This window comes from Podarcis pityusensis (genome assembly GCF_964106645.2).
Source record: "Podarcis pityusensis genome assembly, chromosome: 3".
Classification (NCBI taxonomy): domain Eukaryota; kingdom Metazoa; phylum Chordata; class Lepidosauria; order Squamata; family Lacertidae; genus Podarcis; species Podarcis pityusensis.
The window spans coordinates 83,306,024-83,332,578 of NC_138026.1; the positions used below are offsets into that span (position 1 = coordinate 83,306,024).

General features: G+C 39.8%; 1 protein-coding gene across 12 annotated transcripts in view; it reads left to right on the forward strand.

Moving 5' to 3' along the window:
• Positions 1-26,555, forward strand: part of LTBP1 (latent transforming growth factor beta binding protein 1) — a 189,412-nt gene that overhangs the window by 67,232 nt on the left and 95,625 nt on the right. For all 12 annotated transcript variants that reach the window (XM_080997605.1, XM_080997609.1, XM_080997610.1 and 9 more), the window contains 4 exons: positions 5,261-5,485; positions 6,990-7,267; positions 23,302-23,404; positions 26,160-26,231. In XM_080997605.1, the coding sequence (XP_080853731.1) occupies positions 5,261-5,485; positions 6,990-7,267; positions 23,302-23,404; positions 26,160-26,231 (678 nt within the window). The remainder of the gene's footprint in view (positions 1-5,260; positions 5,486-6,989; positions 7,268-23,301; positions 23,405-26,159; positions 26,232-26,555) is intronic.

Sequence of the window (26,555 nt, forward strand, 5' to 3'; positions counted from 1 at the left end):
CAGTATATGGAATTCATCCAGCTGAACAATGTGTGTGTTAAGGGGAATGAAAGTTGAGCGGTTAATGTACATAATAACTGGCTGTTGTACACATTCACAAGGTTTCATGGAGAATGTGCATCCATCAATTAAAAGGAAATTGTGCACATTTCCCAATCAGTATGTTCACATTCTTCCTGTGACCCGTTGAATGTCCACAATGGCTGGTGGTTATGCACATTAACCGCTTAAGCTGAATTACCCCATACATATATTAACCACTTCTGCCCCAGTCAAGTGTTACTTCAAAAATTTAAATAAAGAATTGAACTCTTTGTTGGTACTTTGAATAGAACACCAGTTCACACTCTTTGTCCATCCAGATTGCTGGATGCTCTATTCTTACTAATTCCAGGGTCCTACCTGACCTCTTTAACTAAAGATGCCAGAGTTTGTAACTAAGACCTTCTCATGCAAAGGATGTGCTATACCACCGAGCTATTTGTGGTCTATCCAACATTGGACATAAATAGGTATGATGCAGATTTCGCCTGCTATACCCAGTGTGTTGCCATTTCAAAACATGAAAGAAGTGGACGTATTCAAAAAACACTTAAAAATATAGCATACTGTCCAACTTTGGGGACGGGAAAGCGGGACATCCGCACACACTTTCTGACACCACCACCCCGCCTGATCCACACAGAGTTTCAGGGACTTTATGCCATAGGAGAATATGATTAAAGTAATGTAATCCCTTGTTTTAGCATGGGCATGTCTAGAAGGTATCCAGCTCCATAGTTTATTATGCATCAGAGTGTCTTACTAGCCTAAACTAATTATTGTTCTAGGAATTTTTTTTATCACATTGAATAGTGATTCATTCCATAGCTAATGTTTTGTTGAAGCAAACTTTCCTGTAGCATTCTCACATTCATAGTTACCGTACATGGATAGTATTTTTTAACTACCTTATGGGATTTCTCAACGCCCTAGCAGACACCTTTCTAAATTTAGTTCCTAATTTAATTCCTAATCTAGTGGCACTGGTAACTTATCCTGTGTTCATAGCAAACCCATACACAAAGAGAAGAGAAATGAACTTTACTGTGCAATAGTTTATATTTGCATATAATGTACCTGGTGATCTGTGTTGGATAAAGCAAATGAAACAAAAGTAAAACTGTTGACTGTCTTATATTGAAAGTTACAGTTCTATGTGAGGTTGGATTCAAATGAAATATTCTACCAGTTCTGACTTGTTTTGCAAACGTTTTCCTAGATGCTGAAATCCATGCCAAGTTTGAATAACACAAATCCAAACACAAGAACCATTCTGACAAATAACTGATAAAAATACTACCATTTGCCATGGTGAATTACCCAAAATCTGTTTTATGGATTTGTAAGGTGCATGCTCACCTTTGCAGTGAGGACAAGCATGATAAAGCAGGCTGCTATTTTTGTTCTGCCAATTGTAAATCTCTCTGATAACTTGGATAATCTAACTTCATACATTTGCTTTTAACTTTCTAATGTTTCAGATTAATGCATTAAAGCATATATTTGCTAGGCTATTTTAAAACCAAGATATGTTGTTAACAGTAGATTATTCAGATTCAGAGACTCTAGAGAGCCTAGTGCTATGGCACATTAACAGTAAGCACCTGAATGGAAAGCCAGACCATAAAACATGGTGCTATCATTCACACATTGCTCTGTTTAGAGGTGGAGGAACATTTTCACTCCACAATCCAGATCCTTATCAGGATTACTCTTGTGTGCCAAATTTGACAAATGGTCAGGGTTCCAATCTGTCAGTCACCTGGCTTCACAATGACTTAAGATGGAAGGTGATTTGAAGTTCTGAAGTTGGTACTTCAAAGCGCATTGCAAAGCGCTGCTAAAATGAAGGCGGGAAAATCCATTTTCACAGGAGTAAGGTAGTGCTGGACATATCCTATATTCCAGAGGTGGCCAACTCCCAAGAGACTGCGATCTACTCACAGAGTTAAAAACTGGCAGTGATCTACCCGCCTTTTTTGGGTCCAAGTTGTTGAGCTTTTTTTAGGGGAACCAAACTTGTTGAGCTTCTTTGCAGGGGGCCCATGATCTACCTGTTGGATGCGCCTGCTATATGCATTGGGTGCATGAAACACACCTGGAACTCTGATGAGTCTCTTCCCTTCTTGCTATCCCTACATATCCTGCTTTGCTAGGAAGGAGCAGGGGGGGAAGGAATACAATAATGGAAGCAGAATCAAACAAGTGCTGGCTTTCTAAATTTCAAAGGGGAAAGTAGCTATTTTGCTGTAATATTTGAAATCTTGTGGCCTCAAAGATGGCCTAACCCATGATTTGCTAACCTGGTGACTTCTAGATGTTTTGAACTACAGGTCCCATTATCTATAACAATAGGTCACATTAGCTAAATCTGAACTGCAGTTGAAAACATCTGGAGCACACCATGTTAGGGAAGGTGACATAACCTAATGAAGTTTGTGTAACGCTTTCTTCATTCCATTTTTACAAACTTCAGACTTTTACCCTGCTCTATTTCTGTCCACTTTTGTTTTTTGCTTAACATCTAGTGTGATTAGCTGGAAGGGTTGCTCATTTTTTGTGATATTTAGTTGGTATAATAAAGGACCTCCTCTTACTTTCACATTTTCCTGTTAATGAACCAAGATGGCTTCCTGCCATTTTGTTCAACATTTAAATTAGACTATTAGTCACAAGTTGCCCCCTAATACTGCTTTTCTTCTTTGCTCCCCCTTCTTCTGCATTAAGTCTTCATTGTGCGCTCCATTGTCAATTCTGACCTGATCTGTTAACTTAGTGGCTGAACAATAACTAAAGTATAATACTTAAACTTCGGTGGTTGTGTTGGTTTCACAGAAACAGAACTGGCGAGAGAGGCTTTAATTGGACCTAATAGTTTAAAGCTGTGAAAGCTTTTTAATTTCACTGAATGCTTCATTAAGCGCAATGAATATTCAGAGCATACAAGGACAGCATGGGTATTTTTAAAAAAGGTTTCGCCTTCAGTAGTTTCTGAAGCCAAAAGCCTTGCATCACTGATAATTAGATTTCCTCTTGGCCATAGGTGGGTGTTCCCTGCTAATTCTTTAGATGCATTGATGGCTTACCACATGGCACTCTGCCCACGTGGTTACATTACAAGCAGCCACTTACATGGATGGCTGCAGGTAGAAATGGGCTTTAGGGGAGATGAGAGCAGAGAAGAAGAAGAAGAAGAAGAAGAAGAAGAAGAAGAAGAAGAAGAAGAAGAAGAAGACCAAGCCCACTCTGGGTGGCTTACAGCACGTAAAAAATAAGTAAAGCATTAGACATTTAAAAAATTCCTGATACAGGGTTGCCTTCAGATGTCTTCTAAAAGTCAGATAGTTGTTTATTTCCTTGACATCTGATGGGAGGGTGTTCCACAGGCTGGGCACCACTATGGAGAAGGCCCTCTGCCTAGCATATATAGAAGCCACATGCCTTGAAATTGTTTTGGGAGGATAATATGTGCTATTAGCTACCTCTTAAGCATTATCTGCATGCTATTCTCCAGCTGAAATTTATAACCATGGCCCAGCAGTTGCTGCTGCCGTGAATGCTAGAAGGAAGGCCACTCCCTGCTGCAATGCCCATTTCCACCTGGCCTAGGGGGTGGGACCCACACTCACCCTGAACAGCTAAAAGGCTCCTGGGAGGCCACTGGAAGATTGCTCCATGAGACCTCACCAAAAACTGGTTCTGCTGCTGGCACTGCTTCTTTGCTAGGGGTGGTTGGGGGGCCCTTGTGGCAATGGACACTCTTCGGCTTCTGCCTCCTAAGGGAGCTGCTTCAGCCCACCTTATTTGTCAGTGAAATAAATCTTAAAATGAGAATGATTGAACTAAGGCTGCAAATTCTAGCAAAATTTAATGCAAATGGACCGCCGGTTCTTTGTTAGGATATGATGCCTGTCTACTTGCAAAAAAACAAAACCAAAAGAAGTGATGATTGCTGTACTGAGTACTTTTGTGATCATCCATTGTTCAACCACTTTGTGCTATTTTCATTCATGTCCAGAATAAGAAGAAAAATAGGATGGCCGTTGGGTCTATATTTAGTACACTTGCTGTTACATTTGGTAATAATATCAATCTAATAAATAAATATTTGCAGTCCTGACTTTAAAATCATTTGGGTTTGACATATCTTAAAGATCTAATAGTACATATATGGCAATATGTGCATATTTTCAAAAAATATTTCTGCTATGCAGCCTATCCAATAGTTTATTACACCAGTCTTTTTATAAGTCTAGTGAATTATGTGTCTCAGTTGGAATTCTCCTCTTAGTAGAAAACATGCACATTCTTCATTAGATACTGGCCTTTTATAGTAGCAGAGAGACACTGGTGTGCACTTGCTCTCCATGTTCTCTCTGCTTTCTCACATGCTGGTTCTCTATATTTGCACAACTTGCTCCTGAACTATGGGATTCAGGACCGCCACAATATTGCCCCCCCCCCCCAATCTCCTAAAAGGGATAAAACCCTAGTATTAAGCAGTGCTATTAAGCACTTGCTACATATTTCTCAGTCATTACGGTACAGGTAAAATTCAAAGACTTGCTTCTTATATCTCAAATTAGCAATTTTACTATGCATTCGGCCATGCAGTCTCTGTCCAACAATCATATCCTGAGATGCAAGTGCTTGAATGGGTGATTGTTTCAATGGTGCTTACTTCAAAATAAGTGTACTTGGCACTGGAGTCTCTGAAAGTTAGGTACAGTATATAATGCCTTGTAGAATTATTGCAAATGTAACATTCCATGAATACAGTGGTACAGTGGTTAAGTACTTGATTCGTTCCGGAGGTCCGTTCTTAACCTGAAACTGTTCTTAACCTAAAGCACCACTTTAGCTAATGGGGCCTCCTGCTGCTGCCACGCTGCCAGACCACAATTTCTGTTCTCATCCTGAAGCAAAGTTCTTAACCTGAAGCACTATTTCTGGGTTAGCGGAGTCTGTAACCTGAAGCGTATGTAACCTGACGCATATGTAACCCGAGGTACCACTGTATATGACATGCTATGTTTTGCTAGGCACTGAAAATTATGTTTCAAGTAAAAAAGATTCATTCTGGCAAATGGTAAAAGTTACACAAGGCAGGATATGCCTGTCAGTCATTAAACAGGATGATTGAATAGGTGACAGTACTAAAAATGTGACTGAAGAGAAATTAACATCAATCTCTCTCTGTTTTTCTTTCTTCTTTCAGTTATTTGCCACCTTCCTTGCATGAATGGAGGCCAGTGTAGTTCAAGAGATAAGTGCCAGTGCCCTCCTAATTACACTGGTAAACTTTGTCAGATCCCAGTACAGAGTGGCAGCGCTCCAAAATTTTATCATAATCCTCAGCAAGCAAACAAGGCGGTGGGATCGCATGTCATCCATTCCACGCATACTTTACCACTGACTATGCCTGGGCAGCAAGGAGTAAAAGGTAAATGATTTTCCCTATTGGCTGTGGTTTTACTTTTTTAAATTTTGGCTGCCAGACTACCAGAGACAGTCATAACATCTGTCCACATAGCTTTAAACATAGCTGAAATTCTGAGCCTATCTGAATGACAGAATACTATTTTCCTTAGAAAGTTCAGAGAATTAAAAGGAACAGTTCTTGAAAGGCTGTTTGATAAGGTATTTTCATTCATTCTGAAGCGGAAAAAAATCTCACTTTCAAAATGGAACTGACATCCGAGATGTTATCCCTGTCTCTTTTTAGAAAATATATTTTCCTTCTGTTTGCCTTTTTATTATCTTGGTTGTCAGATAGGAATCCAGGGATATATAAGAGAGACCATGTGAAAGCACCATATTTGCTTTGATCATTTAAAATTGGTTGAACATTGCTGGATGGTCATGGTAGGTCAAAAGGGCACTTAGATTATAGCTGCTAGTTGACAGCTGTGATGTCATTTTTGTATGCAAGACTGAAGCTACAATATTACCCAGAGAAGAGTCTATACTTAACACTGAATTTTTAAAGCAAGTCAGCAGCTGTTGATTAAAATAATCCTGCTCTCCCAGTGAATATTAAGGCTGCTAATCACAAAACCATTTTTTTTAGAGTAGCCAGGGGCGTCTTAGCCATAGAGGCTAGTGGTTCGGGGTGCCACGGCACCAAGTTCTGGAGGGTGCCAGGGAAGAGGCAGAGGCTGGATGCGGCTCCTCCAGGCATCAGCTCGCCACCCTCTCCTGCCTCCGCCATGCTGTGCCGCACCTGGAGCCTTTGTGCCACCGGAGGAGCCGCCCTCTAGCCGCTGCCCGCCCAGAGGGAAACGTGGGGGTGGGGGTAGGGGGCGCCGGAGGGATCCTTGCACCACGGCACCAGATATGCTTAAGACACCGGAGGGATCCTTGCACTACAGCGCCAGATATGCTTAAGACGGCCCTGAGAGTAGCCATCCCTGCTCTTTCGTGTAGCTAGTGCTATTTTTCTCTTTGTTTTGGGATTTGACAGAGTTCTCAGTTCAGGTAGATCAACAGCTACTTTGGGGCTCAAATGACAGGTTCAAATGACAAATGGGAGCCCATCCATTTTTCTTTGCACCCCTCCTCTGGCTGTGAATCAGAGCTTCCAAATTTCACACTCCAATCCCAAAAGAGTCTCTGTAGATTCATGCATCTAGGACTGGCTTCCTCAACCTCGGCCCCCCAGATGTTTTGAGACTACAATTCCCATCATCCCTGACCACTGGTCCTGCTAGCTAGGGATCATGGGAGTTGTAGGCCAAAATCATCTGGAGGGCCGAGGTTGAGGAAGTTTGATCTAGGAACACACCTGCTTCCTCACTGTCACAGTGGGGATCCACTTCATCTTTTTTGTTATTGCTGCCCCTGGGCCAGTCCACTTCATCCCCTAATTTTTTTGTATTGGCGGAGTTTAACAACAACCTTCCTTGTTTGGAGATTTTCTATATTTCCCCTTCTGTTTCTTTCTACAGTGAAATTTCCTCCTAACATTGTGAACATCCATGTGAAACATCCCCCCGAAGCTTCAGTGCACTTTCACCAGGTTTCAAGGATTGATAGCACATCAACAGGACAGAAGGCAAAGCCATCCCAATCAGGACATTCCCAGGTTTCTTATCAAAGTCTACCATTTCAGAAGACCCAGAAAGTGCCTTCAACCTACTCTCACCAGCATCCTATTTCGCATGTGTACCCTATTTCTGCTAAAACCCAGCTTGGGCGATGCTTTCAGGAAACTATAGGGACACAGGTAAGAAATGTAAATATTATTGGTAAGTGAATTAGTTGGTAACCCAATCATGTTTTAGAACTTATGTCTGAATACAAACGTTTACTATAGGAGAGAGTTCCTAATTAAGAAACATCTGCTGTTTGCCATTGGTGATTTAACTTATTGGGCAAATGGTTTAGGGCTTATCCTGGGGGTGTGGGTGTTTTTTATTAAGCATGTTAATTCACATAAATTAGACAAAGTTGCTTTTGAAGTACAATGGGTCCAGTCCAAATCTGACTCTTTTGAACGAGGTTCTCTTCAGTGGATTGAATTGTTCTATGAAGCGTACTGGTATCACTGCAGTTGACAAAGCATCAGCTTTATGTACATACAACTTTGAGAGATGAATTGGAATCTGCTGCTGTTGATCCTGCTGCTGTAGGGACTGGACATTGTGAATGGGAATATATGATGCCTGAAATTGTTACTCTGTGTGCTCTTCGATCTGGGAAGAGTGTGATACCAGCATTTGGCCTACTATTCTATGAATTGCGTTAATTAACCTTGAATAGTCTTGAAGAGTATATTTCTTGGTTTAGAGCAGGAATGAGGAGCCCATGGCCTTCCAGTTGTTGTTGAACAACTCCCACCATCCCTACTAACTGGTCCTGCTGGCTGTGCCAGATAGGAGTTGGAGTCCAAAAACATCTGGAGGGCCAGGAGGTCTGCAACATTTTTGTAGAAGACCTTAGTACTATTAATCTTTTGAACCCCTTGAATCTCAGTGCACAGCTCAGAATATTAATATCATCATAAAGCTTAGAGTATTACAATCAGAGGTTATTATTCCGTAGAAATTATATTCAAAAGAGAAGAAAAGAGGGGAGAAGAGAAAATAAGAGCTTAAGAAAGAGAAGTCGGAAATGGGGGAAATAGAATAAGATTTACTGGAAAATCCCAGTATGAACTTCACCATCATCTCACTATCCAATTGCCATCTTGATGCATGTTTACTGAATACATCTGGCACAAAGTAAGCCCTGGGCTTGACGCCAGTGTTGGCTCTGTGAAAGTACCCAAAGGAAAAAAAATGGCAAAGAATAAAGAGGCTACGATAGGGGAAACTAAAGAGAGAATATAGAGGTGAGCACGGGTAAGCAGGGAGGGAAGAGAACTTGTTTTGAACATTTTATTCATTAATTCCAGAAGGGCAATTTAAGCTATTTCAAAAAAAGAAAAATTGGCATACTGCAGGTAAGCCTAAAAGCCAGGTGTTCAATAGCAACAACATGGGCCATATTGCCATGTCGGAATTCATTTTGTGGATTTGATTATGCTCTTCCAGTTTTTTAAGTGCTGTTACGGAACTAAATTCCTTTCCCCCCCTAAGCAAATCCTAGTACAGTGGTACCTTGGGTTACATACGCTTCAGGTTACACACTCCGCTAACCCAGAAATAGTGCTTCAGGTTAAGAACTTTGCTTCAGGATAAGAACAGAAATCAGGCTCCGGCGGCGCAGCAGCAGCAAGAGGCCCCATTAGCCAAAGTTGTGCTTCAGGTTAAGAACAGTTTCAGGTTAAGAACGGACCTCTGGAACGAATTAAGTACTTAACCTGAGGTACCACTGTATATTTGAAATATAGTAACCTCTTCACACCTAAACATATATAAATATATTATTAGTTTAGAAGAGTAATCTCTCACACATGGATACTGATCCAAAACTCCAAGAGTGCTCCAAAATGTTTACATAGATTCTTAATCCCCTTCACTGTAATGTTGGCAGCTCTGTATGCAATTGGGGGTATATGGAGATGGTCTGACTGTTTCAAAAACTGGAGAGCACAGCTCCCACATATATCAACAACAATATTAATGATTCATCAATATGTACAGCTAAATCTGTTTAGAGTTGCAGTCAGACAAATATTGTAGATACTGTAGAGTGAAAAATAATCAGGATAGATGAAAGTAAATGCTTCTTAACACAGCACATAAGTAATCTAGAATTCACTACCTCAAAAGGTAGATGTCCACCAATTTGGGAAGGCTCTAACAGGGATTCGAAAAAAATAATCATGAGGGATAAGGCTAGTCATGATGCCTAGATGTATATTACCTCACAGACACTGGAGGAGGAGAGAGAAGTGGTAGTCTAAACCTTGATTTACAGGCGGCTGTGAAGTACCTAGTGACTACGACCAATTTCCCTATCATTTTGCCAGTTCCAGTCCTTCTGGTTTGACAGGTTTGGTGGATCCACTCTTACAATCAAGAATCACAGGGTTGGAAAGGACCCTGAGAGAACTTCCCACCAAACCCCAATATCATAGCCATATCAAGTTCTTTAGTTGTAACAATCCATTGAAGGCTCTGAAGCACTGAGCTCTTCAATAAAATTTATCTTTGAATTCCTCTCCTTAGTTTCAGCTGTTTAGCTGTGGTATGCAGAGTGTGAACAGAAGATTCTACGCAAACACTTCCTGTGTGAGCTCATTCAATCACTGCTTTAACTTTTTGCAGTGGACTTTTGCATCCTAGTACAGTACCCTAAGATTCCTGTTCCCAACATTATAGTAAACTAGAATACCTGTAAGTTTGCTTAGTTTTATCTATAATGTCTTGAATTTTATTTTTAAAAATCTGACACTTCTAGACAGTGAGTAGAGTGCATGCACATTCTGTAACTTGGCACCCCTAACTTCATAGAATTAAGGGGAACTTAAATACTGAAGAAGGGTGATCTGAAAGCTGTAAGAAGCGCAGGGATTTAGTTTTGGTAACTTTCCATTACCACCCTGACTCTGGTCTTCTGCCCCCAATTAATTGCTCTAATAGTGTTTAAATCTGATCCAAAACTTTTCATGTGATCTAGAATATTTTGGTTTTGTGTGTAATGAGAGAAATCCCAAATTCTATTTGTATTACCTTGAGACCATTTTAATATTAATATCTTACTAAGATTTGGATGACTTCTCAAGATAAACAGATAAATTTATTTTCTTGACATATTTAATACTTGCTCTGATGCAACTGGTGGGAACATATATGGGTTACCAACCCCACCTCCCCATTTTGTATTCATTTAATGTAATCACTTCAAATGTTTATATCTGTGCTGGGTAATCTCCATAATACTACTTTGCTCAGCAGTTGTCAGTGTTTATGTATTTTCTTGCATGGTGGATTTCTTAAGTTAGATTCGGTGCTCAAAAATGTTTTATTAATTACTTTGGGATCAGAGGTGATTTTACTGTCTGCAAACGAGACTGGTAATATAATGCATGTGTATGTCTTGGCAAAGTATATAATCTATTGCAAGACCGGATTAGTCTTGTGACTTCTATCCAGCATTACAAAAGTGTTGTGTTTATTAGATTCTTAATTTATATAATGTGTTGTAAATATATAGTCTTGTGTCTGAAGACATTAGTACAATTTCAATTTGTGCTTATATTCTGTAACAATCTTAACTCCAGTTTGGATGATCTAATTTGGATATTTCCAGTCTTCAAGTATTAGAAACCATCCATGATATTGTATAATATTTTGATGGACTGTATTCTGTGTCATTCTTAAACACGGGTTTCCTTTTTCCTTCTGTGAATAGGATTTATTTATTTAAAGCATCTTTGTCCTAATATTCAGCCTATGCAAGGGACCCAGCACAGTTTACCAACATAAGAGAGTCACTGCCCTTAGGCTTGCAATCTAAAATATGGTGCAGAAGGAAAAAGGGTTGGGAGGGAGAAACAAATCCCAGAAAGCAAGGAAATATAAACATAAATAATTATGGCCTTTAGTGACCTGCTTGGTAATTCAGCAGGTGATGGAAGCCATTACATTTTAACACTCTACGATTCATCTATGATTAATCTAAAAGAAATGAAAAGCAAACTTTTTATTTCCTTAATCTAACCATGAGTTCTAGTGGTTCTTTTGCCTGTTTCCCTTGATTTTATCCTTATTCTACTCCCTTCCTGCTGAAAAACGACACACACGTAGATTTCTGCTTCTGGCATAGTTCCAGATAGAGCTTTCAGGAATCATCAGCACTCTTCATCTATTAAAATCACAAGCACTCCAAGGCAGAACTTTAAAATGTAAAGCCTAATGTCTTGGTCAAATACTTCTGTTACTGTATGTTCTCCACATGTGGGGAAAAACACCTCTGTACAGGAGGAAAACGTGTTGCTTCTTAGCTCAAGGTCACTGTGTGCCGCTGGCCAAATTACACTTGTACCAGAGAGTGTTTGTCATGCCATCCTATTTGACTTTGATCTCCCTGCTCTCAGACAGTGCCTGTTCAATCAGTTTTGCCTTGGATTCCATTTGGGAAGAAGGGTTGCACAACAAAATGGTCTGCTAGGAGACTAGGTAAAGGTAAAGGGACCCCTGACCATTAGGTCCAGTCATGGACGACTCTGGGGTTGCGGTGTTCATCTCGCTTTATTGGCCGAGGGAGCTGGCGTACAGCTTCCGGGTCATGTGGCCAGCATGACTAAGCCACTTCTGGCGAACCAGAGCAGTGCATGGAAACGCCGTTTACCTTCCCGCCGGAGCGGTTCCTATTTATCTACTTGCACTTTTACGTGCTATCGAACTGCTAGGTTAGCAGGAGCAGGGACCAAGCAACGGGAGCTCACCCTGTCGCGGGGATTCGAACCGTCAACTACCTGATCGGCAAGCCCTAGGGTCTGTGGTTTAGACCACAGCGCCATCCACATCCCTTGCTAGGAGATTGTCTTGATGCAATACTGTTAAAATTATTACTCCCGTCTGGTGTAGAATGTGTATGAAGAAGAGGTTGGCTAGAGCACATGTTGCACAGGCAGTTGTTCATAGAAAGAATTACAGTTAGAAACCAAACCCACATAGGCAGGTTTGTATAAAATTAAGAAATGTTAGACAGTATGCCATTTGGTATGGAGTCAATTATTCACCGCATTTGATTGGTGCCAAGACAGCACCAAATGCACATTCTTTTCATTGGATTCTTATCCTGTTCCACAAAGTCAGGCTGCACTTGAATAAGTGAGCTGTTCATAAGAAAACCCATTTGAATACTTTCCCTAAGTCTTGCAGTTTCATTTTAAAATTAGAATTTTAATGCTTCTTCCACCCTGCCCGCTCCATCTTTGTTCAGTATTCTGGGATAAATTGGGTAATTCCACCCACAAAAGTTGGTAGTGGAGCAGTGGAAAGGAACTATGTGGGAATAATTCTGATCACACATCCACTTAGATAAGTCGGTATAGCATTGCAGCTTAAATAACCATATCTCCATTTGTGGTGTTGGTGACATCGATATTTTATCTAATTATTTGTTGAAATTCCCCCTAACTGTGATAAATTTCTTTCTGCTCCATTGAAGGGAAATGATAATTAGCCCACCTTATGAAATTCAGGGGTTTTTTGCTGGCAAATGATGCCAGCAGAATTATATAGAATTTGGCTACTTTTGCATTAGCTCAAACTGCAAGTGGACCTTGTTAATTCCTAAACAGTCATACCTCGGGTTACAGACACTTCGGGTTGCGTGATTTTGGGTTGCGCACCACGCCAAATCCGGAAGTACCAGAATAGGTTACTTCCGGGTTTCCGCGCTTTGTGCATGCACAGAAGCGCTGAATCATGACCCGTGCGTGCACAGACGCGGCACTGTGGGTTGCAAACTCTACGGGTTGCGAACGTGCTTCCCGCATGGATCACGTTCATAACCTGAGCGTCCACTGTAACTTGACTTGTCTATTACCTGATTCTTCTAATATGGAAGGTTTCTTTGTGTTGGTTATTGATAGAACAACAGGTGCGCTCTCATTTGTGTATGTGGTAGATGCTTTTTTAAAAAAAAATACTGTTTATGCTTTGCACTAAATGTTTATGCTCATTAGTAAACTGTAGTTTCTGAGTGAAACAAATAATTGGATCTGAACAGTGCATTCATAATCAATATGATCTATGGATGCTGCAGTACAGAACTGACAGGATGGTAACATGCTGGCTGTTACCTCAAATCACTACTGACTTGTATTAAACATCTTTTAAGGGCTGGCTAAGACAAATAGCTGTGGTGAAACTGCTCCTGGATTTACCATTTCAGATTGCAGGTACAGAATCAAATGACTGATTTATTCCCCATAGAATAATATAATGCTTTACACAGAGGGATTGTGTCAGTCAGCACTGGGTTGTTCCTTACACATTATTTTTGAATTATAGTTTTATATTAGGGATGGATAAATCTGACCCTTTTGCTTTATAGATTTCTCATTTTTCTAACTTTACTTCACTCCTTTTTGACATCTGTTTGTGATTTAAATTTTTTAGAAGTCTGCATGAAAATTTCTATGCACTTTCAGACACATGTCACCTAATAAACACTTTTTGGATGCAGATTTCCCTAATAGAAGGCATTTTTCCACATTTTTGTGTGCAAAGCTTTCTGTAATACACACATTTTTGGATGCTTTATATGGTTGGAGAAGTACATTAAAAAAAATTGAGTGCAAATTTTGAAGGATACCTGTGTTTAGTTTGTGTTTTACTGGTATTTTGGAAAGTATGAATTAGGTAGGCTTACATTTAAATGTGAAATAAACAAATTTCTTCCCATTCCCCATTTTGTGTTGAACTGCATAATTATTTTTATTGAATTGTCTGTTTCTGCCTACTGATATCGTCATATGATTATATTGGTAACAGTTCATACTTGTTAATCACTTTGAGTGCATCTTTGTTTTGGAAAAGCAGCATACAGATACCAAATCAAATGAATGGTTCTTGGTTTCGAGGAATGTTGAGAAGAATGAAGTGCATAGGGCCAATGGGGAATTGGAATTCAAAAGCAGAAATTGAGAACACATTTCTGTGCCATCAGTTTGTGAGTTTCTCAGTTCATTTGGTATTGGGATGTGTGGGTGTGGGTTTGTGTGAGAGAGAGAATATAGGGTTGGAGGTTAAAAAAAATGAATAAGAGGAAAGGAAACTGCTTTGGGATGGTACTTCCTTTTCATGCAGGTGTACAGCATTTTTCTTTGTTGGAGTCTTGATGTGTTTCCTTTAAGGAGGCAGCACAGTGTTTCATATTTTAAAATTTGTTGGTTGTCATACAGTTTGTTGGCACTGGAAAATGTATTTGCAGCAGCAGCAGCTATGATCCAAAAGTAATTCAATTGTAGTCCACAGGCTGGTTTTTTCCATACCATTAAGAATATTGGTCAACTCCATGCCTATACTTTGAGTCTTTTTGGAAGCCAAGAAGTCTGGCAGCTTAGAGCACTGGTCAACTGAGTCTTATTAAAAGCAAGCAAACAAGCAAGTTTATGTTTCTTTTCCTTGACTCCCTCCCCTTTCAGCTGCTTTTCATTTTAATTCTAATAAAAATGCCTTTATTATGACATACAATATCTTGTTATTCCTCAAAATATGTTTATAGCGTCAGTGATACAGACAATAAAGTTTGTACTGCTAATGTGTGCCCTATTAATTTTCCACATGATTAATGAGTGTTGAAATTGTTATGGGACGCTTGAATGTAGGAGAAATATAATTTAATACATATGTCTACCATGTGTCAAGAGTTTATGTATTAAGGCTCAGTTTTTTAAAAAAAATTCAATATATTTGCATCTGTTTGGCTATAATTGCTGAATTTGGGTGTAGCCACTGATATTGCTAAAATTGGATAGTATTAATTTAATTCACTTAATGCAGGGGTTTTCATTACTGAGGACCACACAATTTACTTAGGCTGCATGTAACTGGTTGGCATTGGCCAGTCTCGGGAGACAATGGAGGAGTGTCCCTTTGGGGGTGAGTCAAACTGTTGGAAGGTTACAGCGCCTGCTATGTTGTAGAGACCAATGCAGGAGCGACATGTTTTGTAACTAAGACAGTTTGTATGCAATTTTATGCAGATATCAGATGCTAAACAGTAGCTGGTTGATGTGCTTATTCTACAGCATCCTTATCTGGAATTTTTTGCTCTTGAACAGAAAAAAAACCCTCAGTTATTGAATCAGGATTTGGTTTTTGATTAAAGATGTGAGCTCCATGATAATATCTATAGGAGCACTGTTCCAAAGCTGTGGTCTGCATAAAAACTAAACACATATGAGCCACGCCCACTTCGACCTGTGGTGTGGCAGCACACCTACACTTTGGAATCTCCTGCCTATTGACACCAGGCAGCTGCCTTTGCTGTATTCTTTTCAGCACCTTGTTAAAACATTATTGTTTAGGCAAGCTTATTGAGACATGTAGACGTTACATGTGTATCTTCTGAGGATTTCAATCATCTTTTGAATGTTTTAAAATACCTCTTTTAATGGTTTCTTTTCATGAATATTAACATTTTATACTTTTGTAAACCACGTAAGAGTTTTTCTAATAATCAATACATAAATTTTGATAAGCAAAATGAATAGCTGTTGGACCGTCAGGAGGGCTTCTCCCGGTGATTACAGTGATCTGGTCACTGTATAAAGGACAAGGCAGCCCTTTCAGTAACCTGGTTCTAGATCACTGCGGACTTTGTACACTAACAGCAATATTTTGAACTTAGCTTAGTAATATGCTGGCATGTACTTGGTAATGTACAGAGGAAAGATCTGTCTATTTGCAGGCAGGTTTTGCAAACATTTCTTAGGGAAGGTAAATCATATTCATTTCATTGGTCTCCCAACTATATTTCAAACTGCTACATTGTAATAATTTACCATTGTTATTATTTTAGAAAATATTATTCTTCAAGTAAAATCAGATGCTTTGCACTTTTTGAAGCACTTTTCCTCAAGAGTAGTCAAAATATCTCATAAAGTAGAATAGTTATAATTGCCTGGAATTCCTTGAAGCTCAGGGCTTGGTTTCAGGGGGTCTTAAGCAAACACTGTCAGAAATCTGCATGGATATGTTTACTTTGCCATATCAGTGCTCCATAATATCAGAGGATTAAATATGTATCAAATAGCAAAAGCATCAAACACTGTTTTAATTAGTTGATAAAGGAAAATGCAGTGATTGTTGCTTGCTTAAGAAGAATGTTCAATGGAAGCCAAAACAAATGCTGTACAAGTTCTGGAGAAAATCTGGAAGTATTTAAGGGTTTCTCTCCTCTTCATCTGAGACTATATAGGTTTATGTGCCAGTGTTGTATTGGTTAGTATTCTTCAGCATAACAATCAGTTATTCAGTAAGGAAATACGATAATTTTATCAGCAATACAGCTAAACAAGTCTTTGTACTTTATGTATTTTAAAATGAAAAATGAGGGAAATTACTTTGCCTGCTCCTCGGAGAGTTCAAGGGTGTGTCTGTTCACCTTGGAACTGACATTATTGTGGTACACAAAATGTATAGCCTCTGAGCTGAATCTTAAGGTCACAATGGCTTACTTCACAGACAAAACATCACCTGATTTCAGCGCCATTCAAACATGTAATATCACTTTATTGTTGACTATATTATTAATGGTGTTTAAATAAAAACACACAACAAAAGGCAGCAGATGGGTCACAAAACTGCAGGAATCCACCAAGGCTCTCTGATCCTCACAGCCAATGTGGTTTGGCACTGCTGTGATGCTGTTCATCATGGTGAGAGCCCTTTCCTGAACTCTCTTAGCTGTGCTGAAACTGATGGAGACTTGGGCGTGGGCATTGTTCTGCCTCCTTTTAGGCAGCCAGTGCCTGACTTGGTAACAGACTGGAATAGCTTGAAATGATGCAGGGATTCCTGCTTCCTTGTCCCGCACGCAATGTTTCGATCTTAATATTCTGCTTTACTCTAATCAGTCAATCTGTTTCTTCTAACTTTAGATTCTCATCAGCGCTATGGGATTAGTACAATAGCTTTACTGTTGTTGTTGTTTTTTAAAAAATTATTTACAGTAGCAAACTTAAACTCCCAAATGATTCTGTGCTGGATATATCCCTGCTTATGGTTTTTATGTGGAAATATGCAACAGTTACAATCTCATAAGCAATAATTTTCAACATCAGTGCAAGTGATACCACACCTAAACCAAAACTGAGGTAATATATTAAACTAAACTTCCACAGCAGTTTAGTTTATTACTAAATGATCCATTTTATATTCAGGGTATTCAGATATCACTGGCCCAGTCCTGTGAACTGTGGAACTAAGGCACCACCATAAGTTTAGGGTCTCAGAACTGGTATAATCCAGCGGTTCAGTCTGTCTCCTTTCACAGGCAGCGCAGCACAATGCCAACAGCAGCAACCTCTGTTGACACTAACTGGGGTGGCCCTTATATGCCATAGATAAAACTTTTTTTTCTACTAAAATTTAGCTTAGATATCAGATCACCTGCTTAGGTTCACAACTAGTTAAAGAAAAAAATGCAAACATGCTAAAAACCTAATAAATATTATATGTACTGATCAGGCAACTATAGCCAAAATTAAAATCAGTGGCAGCCAACAGAGAGCCTTTTTAAATAAGAGTGTTGTTGTTGTTGTTGTTGTTATCATTATCATCATTATCATCATCATCGCTGCTGCTGCTGCTGCTGCTGCTGCTAATACTATCACTGCTACTATTTTATTTTGTTACTCACCCTTCACCGTGAGATCCCAGGGCAAGTCGCAACCATGTAAAATACAACATTAAAACAGTTTAAAACAAATCACAATCACAGCCAGAGTGAGTCCTAAAAATATAGATCACAAGTGTCAACGACCTGGGTAAAGAGGTGAATCTTCAGCATTCAACAAAAAGCTTCCTAGCTTGGAGGCTGCCTCAGAAATTGCCCTTTTGTCTCCCACAAGCTTTTGAAGGTAGAGAAAGTGCCAAGAGGGGCTCCTCTGTTGGTCTTAACTACTACTAGGAGTCAAGCTCTTCAGCAAACTAACCAGATGGACCTCCTATATAAGAGATTCGATGGGGAGGGTGTCACAACTAAGCAGCAGTCCATGCCCTGATAACAGCCAGATTTACATCTAGAATTCATATAACTTCTGTTCTAAAGCAGCTGCACTGGTTGCCAGTTTATTTCTGAGACCAATTCAAGATGCTTGCGTTCCTGTTTAAAGATCTACACCACTTGGGCCCCAAATATTTGAAAGGCTGCCTCCTTCCTTCCTTGCATTCCATCCTGGGTGTTGGTCAGTAAAGGAGGCCCTCTTGGTTGTTCCACTACTCTTGGCAGCTTGAGGAGTTGGTGGCTCAGGAAAGGCTCTGTGGTAAACCTCAACATTGAGGAACTCCCTCAGAGGGACATCTGATATCATACTTTTTCGCCCTCTGCTTTATGCTGAAGACTGACCAGTTTACCCTGGCTTTGTGACAGTTGAAAATATTTTTTGTGACATTCCTGAACACTGTAAATTAACCTGATGACTGTTGTGTGTGGTTGGCTGGTATTATTGTGTTTTCAGTTATATTGTTTTGTTGTTGTAACCTGCCTTGGGACCTTATGGTGAAGGGCAGGTAATAAATCTAATAAATGATAGGAAAATAACCTTATTTTATGGATCTCATTCTGTGTCAAAAATGTTTGACACTTTAAAAAATTGTCTGTCCTCTTTAAGTAATATGTTGACATCTTTTTTAAGTTAAAAATGTGGTATTTATAAGATTTCAGGAGCTTTTGAGGAATAGGATAGGAGTGAATTTCAAAAATGATTTCCTTAAGAGTTTAAGCACCAAAATGCAGTGCAATATAAAAGCATCCTTTTTACTGATGGAAGACAGCTATTCAAATAGTGAAGAAGAGAATGGAAGACATATATGGCACAATTCATACTTTACCTTATAATTTATTTGTCTGTCTTTATTTGAGTCTTCTCTATCCCAAGGGCCCAGTACTGGTTGTACAAAAGGCAACATTGTTTATTACTTGCAGATCTGTCCAAAATCAAGTCAGTCAAAACAGAATTTAGCTTTAAGACCGGTCTATTTCACAGAATGAAAATCTCTTCCATCTGTAGAATATGACAAGCAGAAGCTACAAAATTCCAAGACTCTGGATGGTTCACAGAAACACCAGTGATTATGCCTGAGAACATTTAGTACTACCCACTCAGACAATAAAAGAAACCTTCAGATTTCAACCATTGAAAAATGTGAAGTGGATGAATCAAATTCATTATTGCTCATTGCATGAGTGTTTTTGGCAGTAAACTTCAAATCTATGGCTAAGGCTTTATATTTTGCCTGCATTTGTACTACCTCAAATTTTATTCTCTAATGAACACTTCAAAAGATACTGGCCAATAACAATGGGTAACATTTACCACATACACACATGAAACTAAGACAAGAACAAACAGTTCAAGAAAACTGAAAGAGTAGTAGAAACCAACAATACAGGCTAGCAATGCTTGTGGATGCAGCAGCAAAGAAGGGATATTAGGCAATGTACTATGTTTTAGTACAAGGAACCAGATTGGCTGGCTTCCTTGTCATGCCAAAAGGATTTCAAAGAGTTCCCAATTTTTTTGTTCCCACCATTAAGTCATTTCACTGATCCATCAAAACCACACTGACTTCTCTGGTTATGTACTGGTACTCTGTATCAGTGCTTACTCACTATACGAATCTACACAAGAGTCCACCCTTTTGTTGGCCTTCTGGTATGCCCTGTCCATCTCATGTAGATTTACGGTTACACTTTACCTTGAACAGGTGTTAGCTAGGTAAGCACCAAAGCCTCACATTTGTAATACAGTATCATTATAGTTCCTGTTTTGAATTTAATACTACCAGTTCCAGCTTTCTATGCTTTTCAAGTGCATCACAAGAAGCCAGAGGTACCTTGATAGCTTGTTTGTAAACTACAATAACCTTGAGGCTTAGCAGATCAGCAAGCCTGCTTTCTGTGTGCTTGAAGAAAATACCCACCACCAAATCAGACAAATTGACCCCATATTCTGTAATGCAGCTGATCCTCCCATTCTCTAGCACTGTGTTCCTTTATGGAATGTGCCAATTGGTCTGCTTCCTGTTTGCCCTCCTTTTCACTCTTTGTAACTTGAGGTATCTGCGCAGCATGATTTTAAATCCTCCCATCAAGCATGTCAGGCAAGATTACTTTAATGCTTGTAAATAGCTGGCTAAACAACAGAAGTCTAGTTTCTCCTCACAGATTATGTCTAACTGCCCCAAATGTTAATGGATTCCAATTATAAGGACCATAAACTCATCTCAATATGTCTGATAGAGCATGCAATTCCATTTTGGGGTGTCTTCTTTCAGAGTAACATATGAGCCTATCCAGTGTTGTGACCAGTTTCTTGATTCTCTTCCCACATTATCAGAGCAAAAGAGCTGGTTTCCCTAATTCAGAGACCATTTGTATTTTGTGATGTAGGTGTTGGTTGGGAAAGAAAAATAGGCATCGAAAGGAGAATTAACTGAAAGCCAAGATCCAAGTTTGGGGCAAGTACTTTTTGGTGAGAGAACCCCAGCAGAGATTTAAAATCACAAAATATGTAGCAAAGTAAAGTGTGGGAATATAGGGTGTTAGACCTTTAAAATATGCCCTTGTAAGTTCTTTCCAAAGTTTCCCACTTCCCTTAGCATAGAGAAAGACCAAAAGTTTGGTAAGTTAAAACGGTTTACTTACAAACCCTTCAGAGATCAGATTCATGTTCTTTTCCATACAGTGTTCAGAAAACACAGGCAGGAAAAACTTCTTTCACTGATACCTTCCACAAGAGATTATTCTGCTGCCATCCACTTGGAGACACACTTGTTCTGACATATACTCTTAACAAACAGTTAAAGTCTGCTGTGGTGTAACCCCACTTATCTATTTGTTTTGCATGTTTATAGGTTGCCCTATAACTGAGTTTTCAGGGTACCTTTCAACAAAATTAAAAATTTGTACGATAAAATGAAACAACAATAAAACATTTAATATACAATTTCTTTCACAGTAACTCCAAGAACTGATATTATCTTTATCATAGCTTCAATATGCTGTTTGATTAATGGAGTGACCAACGTACTGAATCCCAAAATCTTTCCCCCTGAGTAATTATAGCTAATGTAGCTATAGAATTTTATTTTATTTTTGTCACAACGTGAATGAGTTTGCAGACCTGTTGGATTTCAGTCTGTTACCCTGTCACACAATGTGCAGACATTCTTCTGAAAGTTATTACAGTCTAATTGGAATTCTATCATATTGTCTGCTTTTGGCAGCCACTGGGAAAAGAGGGACTCAGCAGAAATGAACTCGTCCCATTTCTGCAGTAGGAGCCTCCGTTGGACCTCAGTATCTTCTTTTCACAGAAGAAAAATTCTGGATTTAACCTATAATCTTGAAAACAATGGTCACTGTCCTCCAGGGGGATCAGGAAACATCAGAACAAATTCAGAAGGTGCACAGGGGAAGGAGAAGGGGGCAGAAGTTCTGTTGTGCACGTAGAAATCCTAAAACTGATAGACTGAGTTACCACTCAGTTTCTGATCAATTTTGACCAGATGCTTTTGAGTTTGTGGCAATGGAACATTTTGATATGCATGTCCATCATTCAACCATTTTGTCCTACTAATTTGTTAAAAAGTGTGGCTTATCGCTGGAATTTGAAGTTCAGTGAACATCTTGCATTCATAATAATTATATCTGACTATAAATGCTAACAAGTCATCTCTAATTAGGAGACTTGAATATTTTCACTTAAATACCTGGCTTTTGAAATGCAGAAATTTAAGATTTTGAAAAGTTGGCTGTAGGGTAGGGGAACTGACCTTTGTGATGACATTTAAAATCTGTGGGTAGTAAGCTGATGTTTCTTGGTGAAAAGGCCAAAAACAGATACTTTCAAGGGCTTATTTTGCGGTTGTGAATTCAAAATCAAATTTAAGTTTTTAGGTCTGTCTCAGCTCTACATGTAAGTTATCCAGAGAGAGGAAAGGGTGTGTCTGTCTTTTCAGTCCAGCAATGGAGCAATAAACAGAGCATAAACTTGGCAGTGACTTAAGTAACTAGAACCATTTTAATGTAAAATGCAATATAGGGGCTGACAGGGAAGAAATTATAATAACAAGGTTTGTTCCTTATAAGAACGATGAAGGAGATGAATTTCATATACTTTTATAAGGGAATATTTGGATTGCTATGAAGAATGAATAGGTTGGAAATTTGCTGCTTAATGATGTATTGCTTCATTTGTCGTTCACATTTTGCATGATATTCACATGTCTCCATAGTCCTTTTTGTTTAGTATGTCACCTGAACTGAGGTTCGTGGTTAAGGTCTTAGCTAACTATGAGCTGTAACCAAGACCAAGCCTTGGTTCAATGCAGTCTGCTCCTCCACATGCAGCTGCTGGGTGACCTTGGGCTAGTCACACTTCTCTGAAGTCTCTCAGCCCCACTCACCTCACAGAGTGTTTGTTGTGGGGGAGGAAGGGAAAAAGAGAATGTTAGCCGCTTTGAGACTCCTTCGGGTAGTGATAAAGCGGGATATGAAATCCAAACTCTTCCTCTTCTTCTTCTTCTTCAGCTTCCACCATGTGTTTACTTCTACCTCATGGGCAGGCTGGCACTGCAGTGGTACTAGCCATGATGGGTACGCTCTGCTTCCACAGTTGGAGGCAGTAATTCTTCTGAATGCTAGTTGCTGGAAACTGCAGGAAGGGAAAGTGCTGTTGTGCTCCGGTCCTGCTTGTGGGTCTCCCACATGTATCTGATCGGCCACTGTGAGAACAGGATTCCTGGACTAGAAGGGCTGTTGCCCTGATTCAACAGGCTCTTCTTACATTCTTAACTGCTATTTTATTACTTGTCTCATGCCACTACAGTAACGATTAAACATCAGAAGAACCCATGGGCAGGCCTAGAGACCCTTATGGTTTCAGCTTAAAAACTTTACGGTGGCAGCATAGGACCAAGTCATGGAGAAGTAGTTCTTTGAAGGCTAGGACAAAGAAAGTGCTATCAGTAACTGTGCCTAAGCTGTGATGTAACTTAAGGACTAGTGCTGGCTGCTCTGCACTCAGGTGAAATTATGTCATGGTGATTTTAAAGCAGCAGCATTCTAGATATGTTTTATTTTTCAGTAGCACTAACCCGAGGTTTCTCAACTTGCTTTTCCTAGTGTGGTAAAGCACTCCCTGGTCTCTCAAAGCAAGAAGATTGCTGTGGGACTGTGGGTACTTCCTGGGGCTTTAACAAATGCCAAAAATGTCCAAAGAAACCAGGTAAGTGTTTTTCAGATTTGTTTTCATCTTACCGTTCTACACTATAATGTGCATGTCAGCATATGTATGTCCTTTTCAGCATAGGGACATAAGGGTATGAGTAAAGCTTTGAGTTTTAAAAAATAGCGCTGTACGCTGCTATTGTTTTTCAGGAAGGCAATTAGTGTTTGGCAATGGTAGGAACAGAAACAGTACCCATTTAAGTAATTATTGTGGTACTCAGAATCATGGAAGTATGTTCACTCATAATGCAATGGCTAACAAAAGAGATTTTCTGCTTCTTTTATTTGGCTTCAGTCTAAATCTCCTTTGTCAATTTGCAAAAAAAAGAAAGAAAACATTAATGTGCTTACTAATTTCCTATGAAGATGAGCAAATGCTCTCATTTCATAGATCCCAGATAAGCACTAAGGGGAAACTGAATAAGCTGTTAACACTTTTGACATTAAGCTGGTATCCTTGCCTGGTAGTTGACTCATTCACAGGATGCTGATTCAGGGTCGCCTTATTCCCATGACATTTTGACGTTTTCCTTTACTAAAGTTGTATTATTTGTCAGACTGTAATCATGTTGGATGAAAAAAGGCTTTCCTTGGAATCTTTTATGGTTTTGAGCTTCATGACATTGCCATGAGATTGACATATTTTTATAATGCCAATATAAAATATGAGAGCCAGTGTGGTGTAGTGGTTAAGAGCGGTAGTCTCATAATCTGGGGAACCGGGTTCGCGTCTCCGCTCCTCCACATGCAGCTGCTGGGTGACCTTGGGCCAGTCACACTTCTTTGAAGTCTCTCAGCCCCACTCACCTCACAGAGTGTTTGTTGTGGGGGAGGAAGGGAAAGGAGAATGTTAGCCGCTTTGAGACTCCTGAAGGGGAGTGAAAGGCGGGATATCAAATCCAAACTCTTCTTCTTCTCTTCTCTATGGGACCGAACTGTGCATGTTGTACTAAGTGATGATCAGCATCATTATTTAATGCATTTTGATGCTGCAAAGTATGAAAACGCAGGTTTGCAGCCTCTCTGTGGTGGGTGGGGTTGCACTTCCTGCATGGCTGGCAGAGGGGGGACGGACTGTTCCCTGCAAAGTGGTGATGCCACAGTTTAGGCTTGAGCTGGCCCTAGGGCCCATTCAGCAGCAGGGGCAGGACCTGGACGTGAACCAGGTTAAAGACTGCTTTGTACTGGTCTGCAGAGGAAACCCTGGGCTACAGCTGCACCCATGTTCACACCGCCAGCTAATTCTCCTTCTCTCACTTTGTAAGATTGATTCTTTATCTGGATGGATATTGGCTACTGATTGAAAGAGCCATAAAGACATTTATCCATGGTTCAAATTGGCCAGTGCTAGTGGCTACCTTGATATGTCATTTTTTGTAATGCCCACATTCATCACAACTTTGTCATTGGGCAGTACCCATAGCGGATCTCCATAAGGAGTCTTGGATGAGGCATGCTAAGACCTCAACCATAGTTTGGGGGGAGCAGGTACCACAAACCAACATTGCTGTTGTACCCAACTGTCTGGCCCACACCATGGTGGAACCTTTCCATTGGCAACTTCTCCTGATTTCAGCAGGTGGGCTGGAGGGAGATATTGGGTCAGTAGTTGGGCTGCCCAGTGCATGGATTCTTTCCTTCTGCGACAGCAAACCCCGGAGTACTTTAAACAATAAAGTTGTTTAACCCCACATTCTGCCTCAGACTGCAATAGTTCTTCAAATGATCCCTACAAGCCAAAGTATGTTAAGAGCAGATTGGAGTGTGGATATGTGGAAGTAGACTTCTAAAAAGAGTTTTAAATAGAGAGTGCTGCAACAAAAAATGTTGCAGTGTACCTGTGGTCCATAAGATCCAAGCAAATGAGTGCAGAAATAACTGGGATGTGTGTGTGTGGAAACATTATAAATGTTGGGCTATTGTTCTCTGCTCTAATTCAGCTACTTTTGGCATACAGCACACTACTTTTTAAAAAGAGATCATGGACTTCAAAATGAACCCTTAAAGATAAAGATAGGTAGAATGCATCTCATTCTATGGCAGATAGAATGAACACACACTTTATGGGAAATGTGACCTTGCACAAGTTTTCAGAGAGATGGTGGCCCTGCCCTTGTAAACCTTTCTCTCCCTCTCTTTCTCATACACGTACAGTGGTACCTCAGGTTACAAACACCTTGGGTTACAAACACTTTGGGTTACAGACTCTGCTAACCCGGAAATAGTACCTCGGGTTAAGAACTTTACCTCAGGATGAGAACAGAAATTGCGTGGCTGCTGTGCAGTGGCAGCGGGAGGCCCTATTGGCTAAAGTGGTACCTTAGGTTAAGAACGGTTTCAGGTTAAGAACGGACCTCCGGAACAAATTAAGTTAGTAACCAGAGGTACCACTGTATATATGGGTTGTGGGCATACATTTCACCATGTACCATGGCTCTTCAAAATTTCAACAGCATGATGTAACCTTTATGGGCCAGATTTGGTCGATTTGGCATGGAATACCTCAACAATGGTTTTAAACAGGGTTGCAAACCTAGTTTTGCAGCTTAGCCTTAACCATAGTCACCTGATTTAGATATCATGGCAAGCAAGGCTTAGAACAGCGTAGAGGAAGGACTCAATGTGTATGAGAGCAGACAAAGAAGGGGGAGCATGTGAACTCATGGCACTTTCCTGACCTTCTAGACTCTGGTTTGGAGGATTGTATCACTTGGTAATTTCCTTTTTTTTTTTTTTTTAATCTTCAAATTTAGCTTACCCTGGATATAGCCAAGTGGTGGATTGTCCACAAGGTTACAAAAGAATTAATGCTACTTTTTGTCAAGGTAAGATGTTTTCAGCATTTGTTTTGAGCAGGAATGGGGTTCTGTGGCTCTACAGATGTAGTTCAACAGCCGATCGTCGTATCCCAACATCTCGAGGGCCACTGGTTCCCACCCATGGTTTTGAATAATTCTGTTGAGCTAAAATAAATTGTGTGCGTTTCTCAATTTACTTAAATGCATACTATGAATAAATCTGTTATGTCAGTTTCATTTGCAGGAGGTGGGGTAGTCGTGTTAGTTGTAATTAAGTAGAAAATATTGCCTGTTTGATAAATGAAATCACTCAAGACTTATATGGCTCATCATTTGCATTTATTGTTGGAA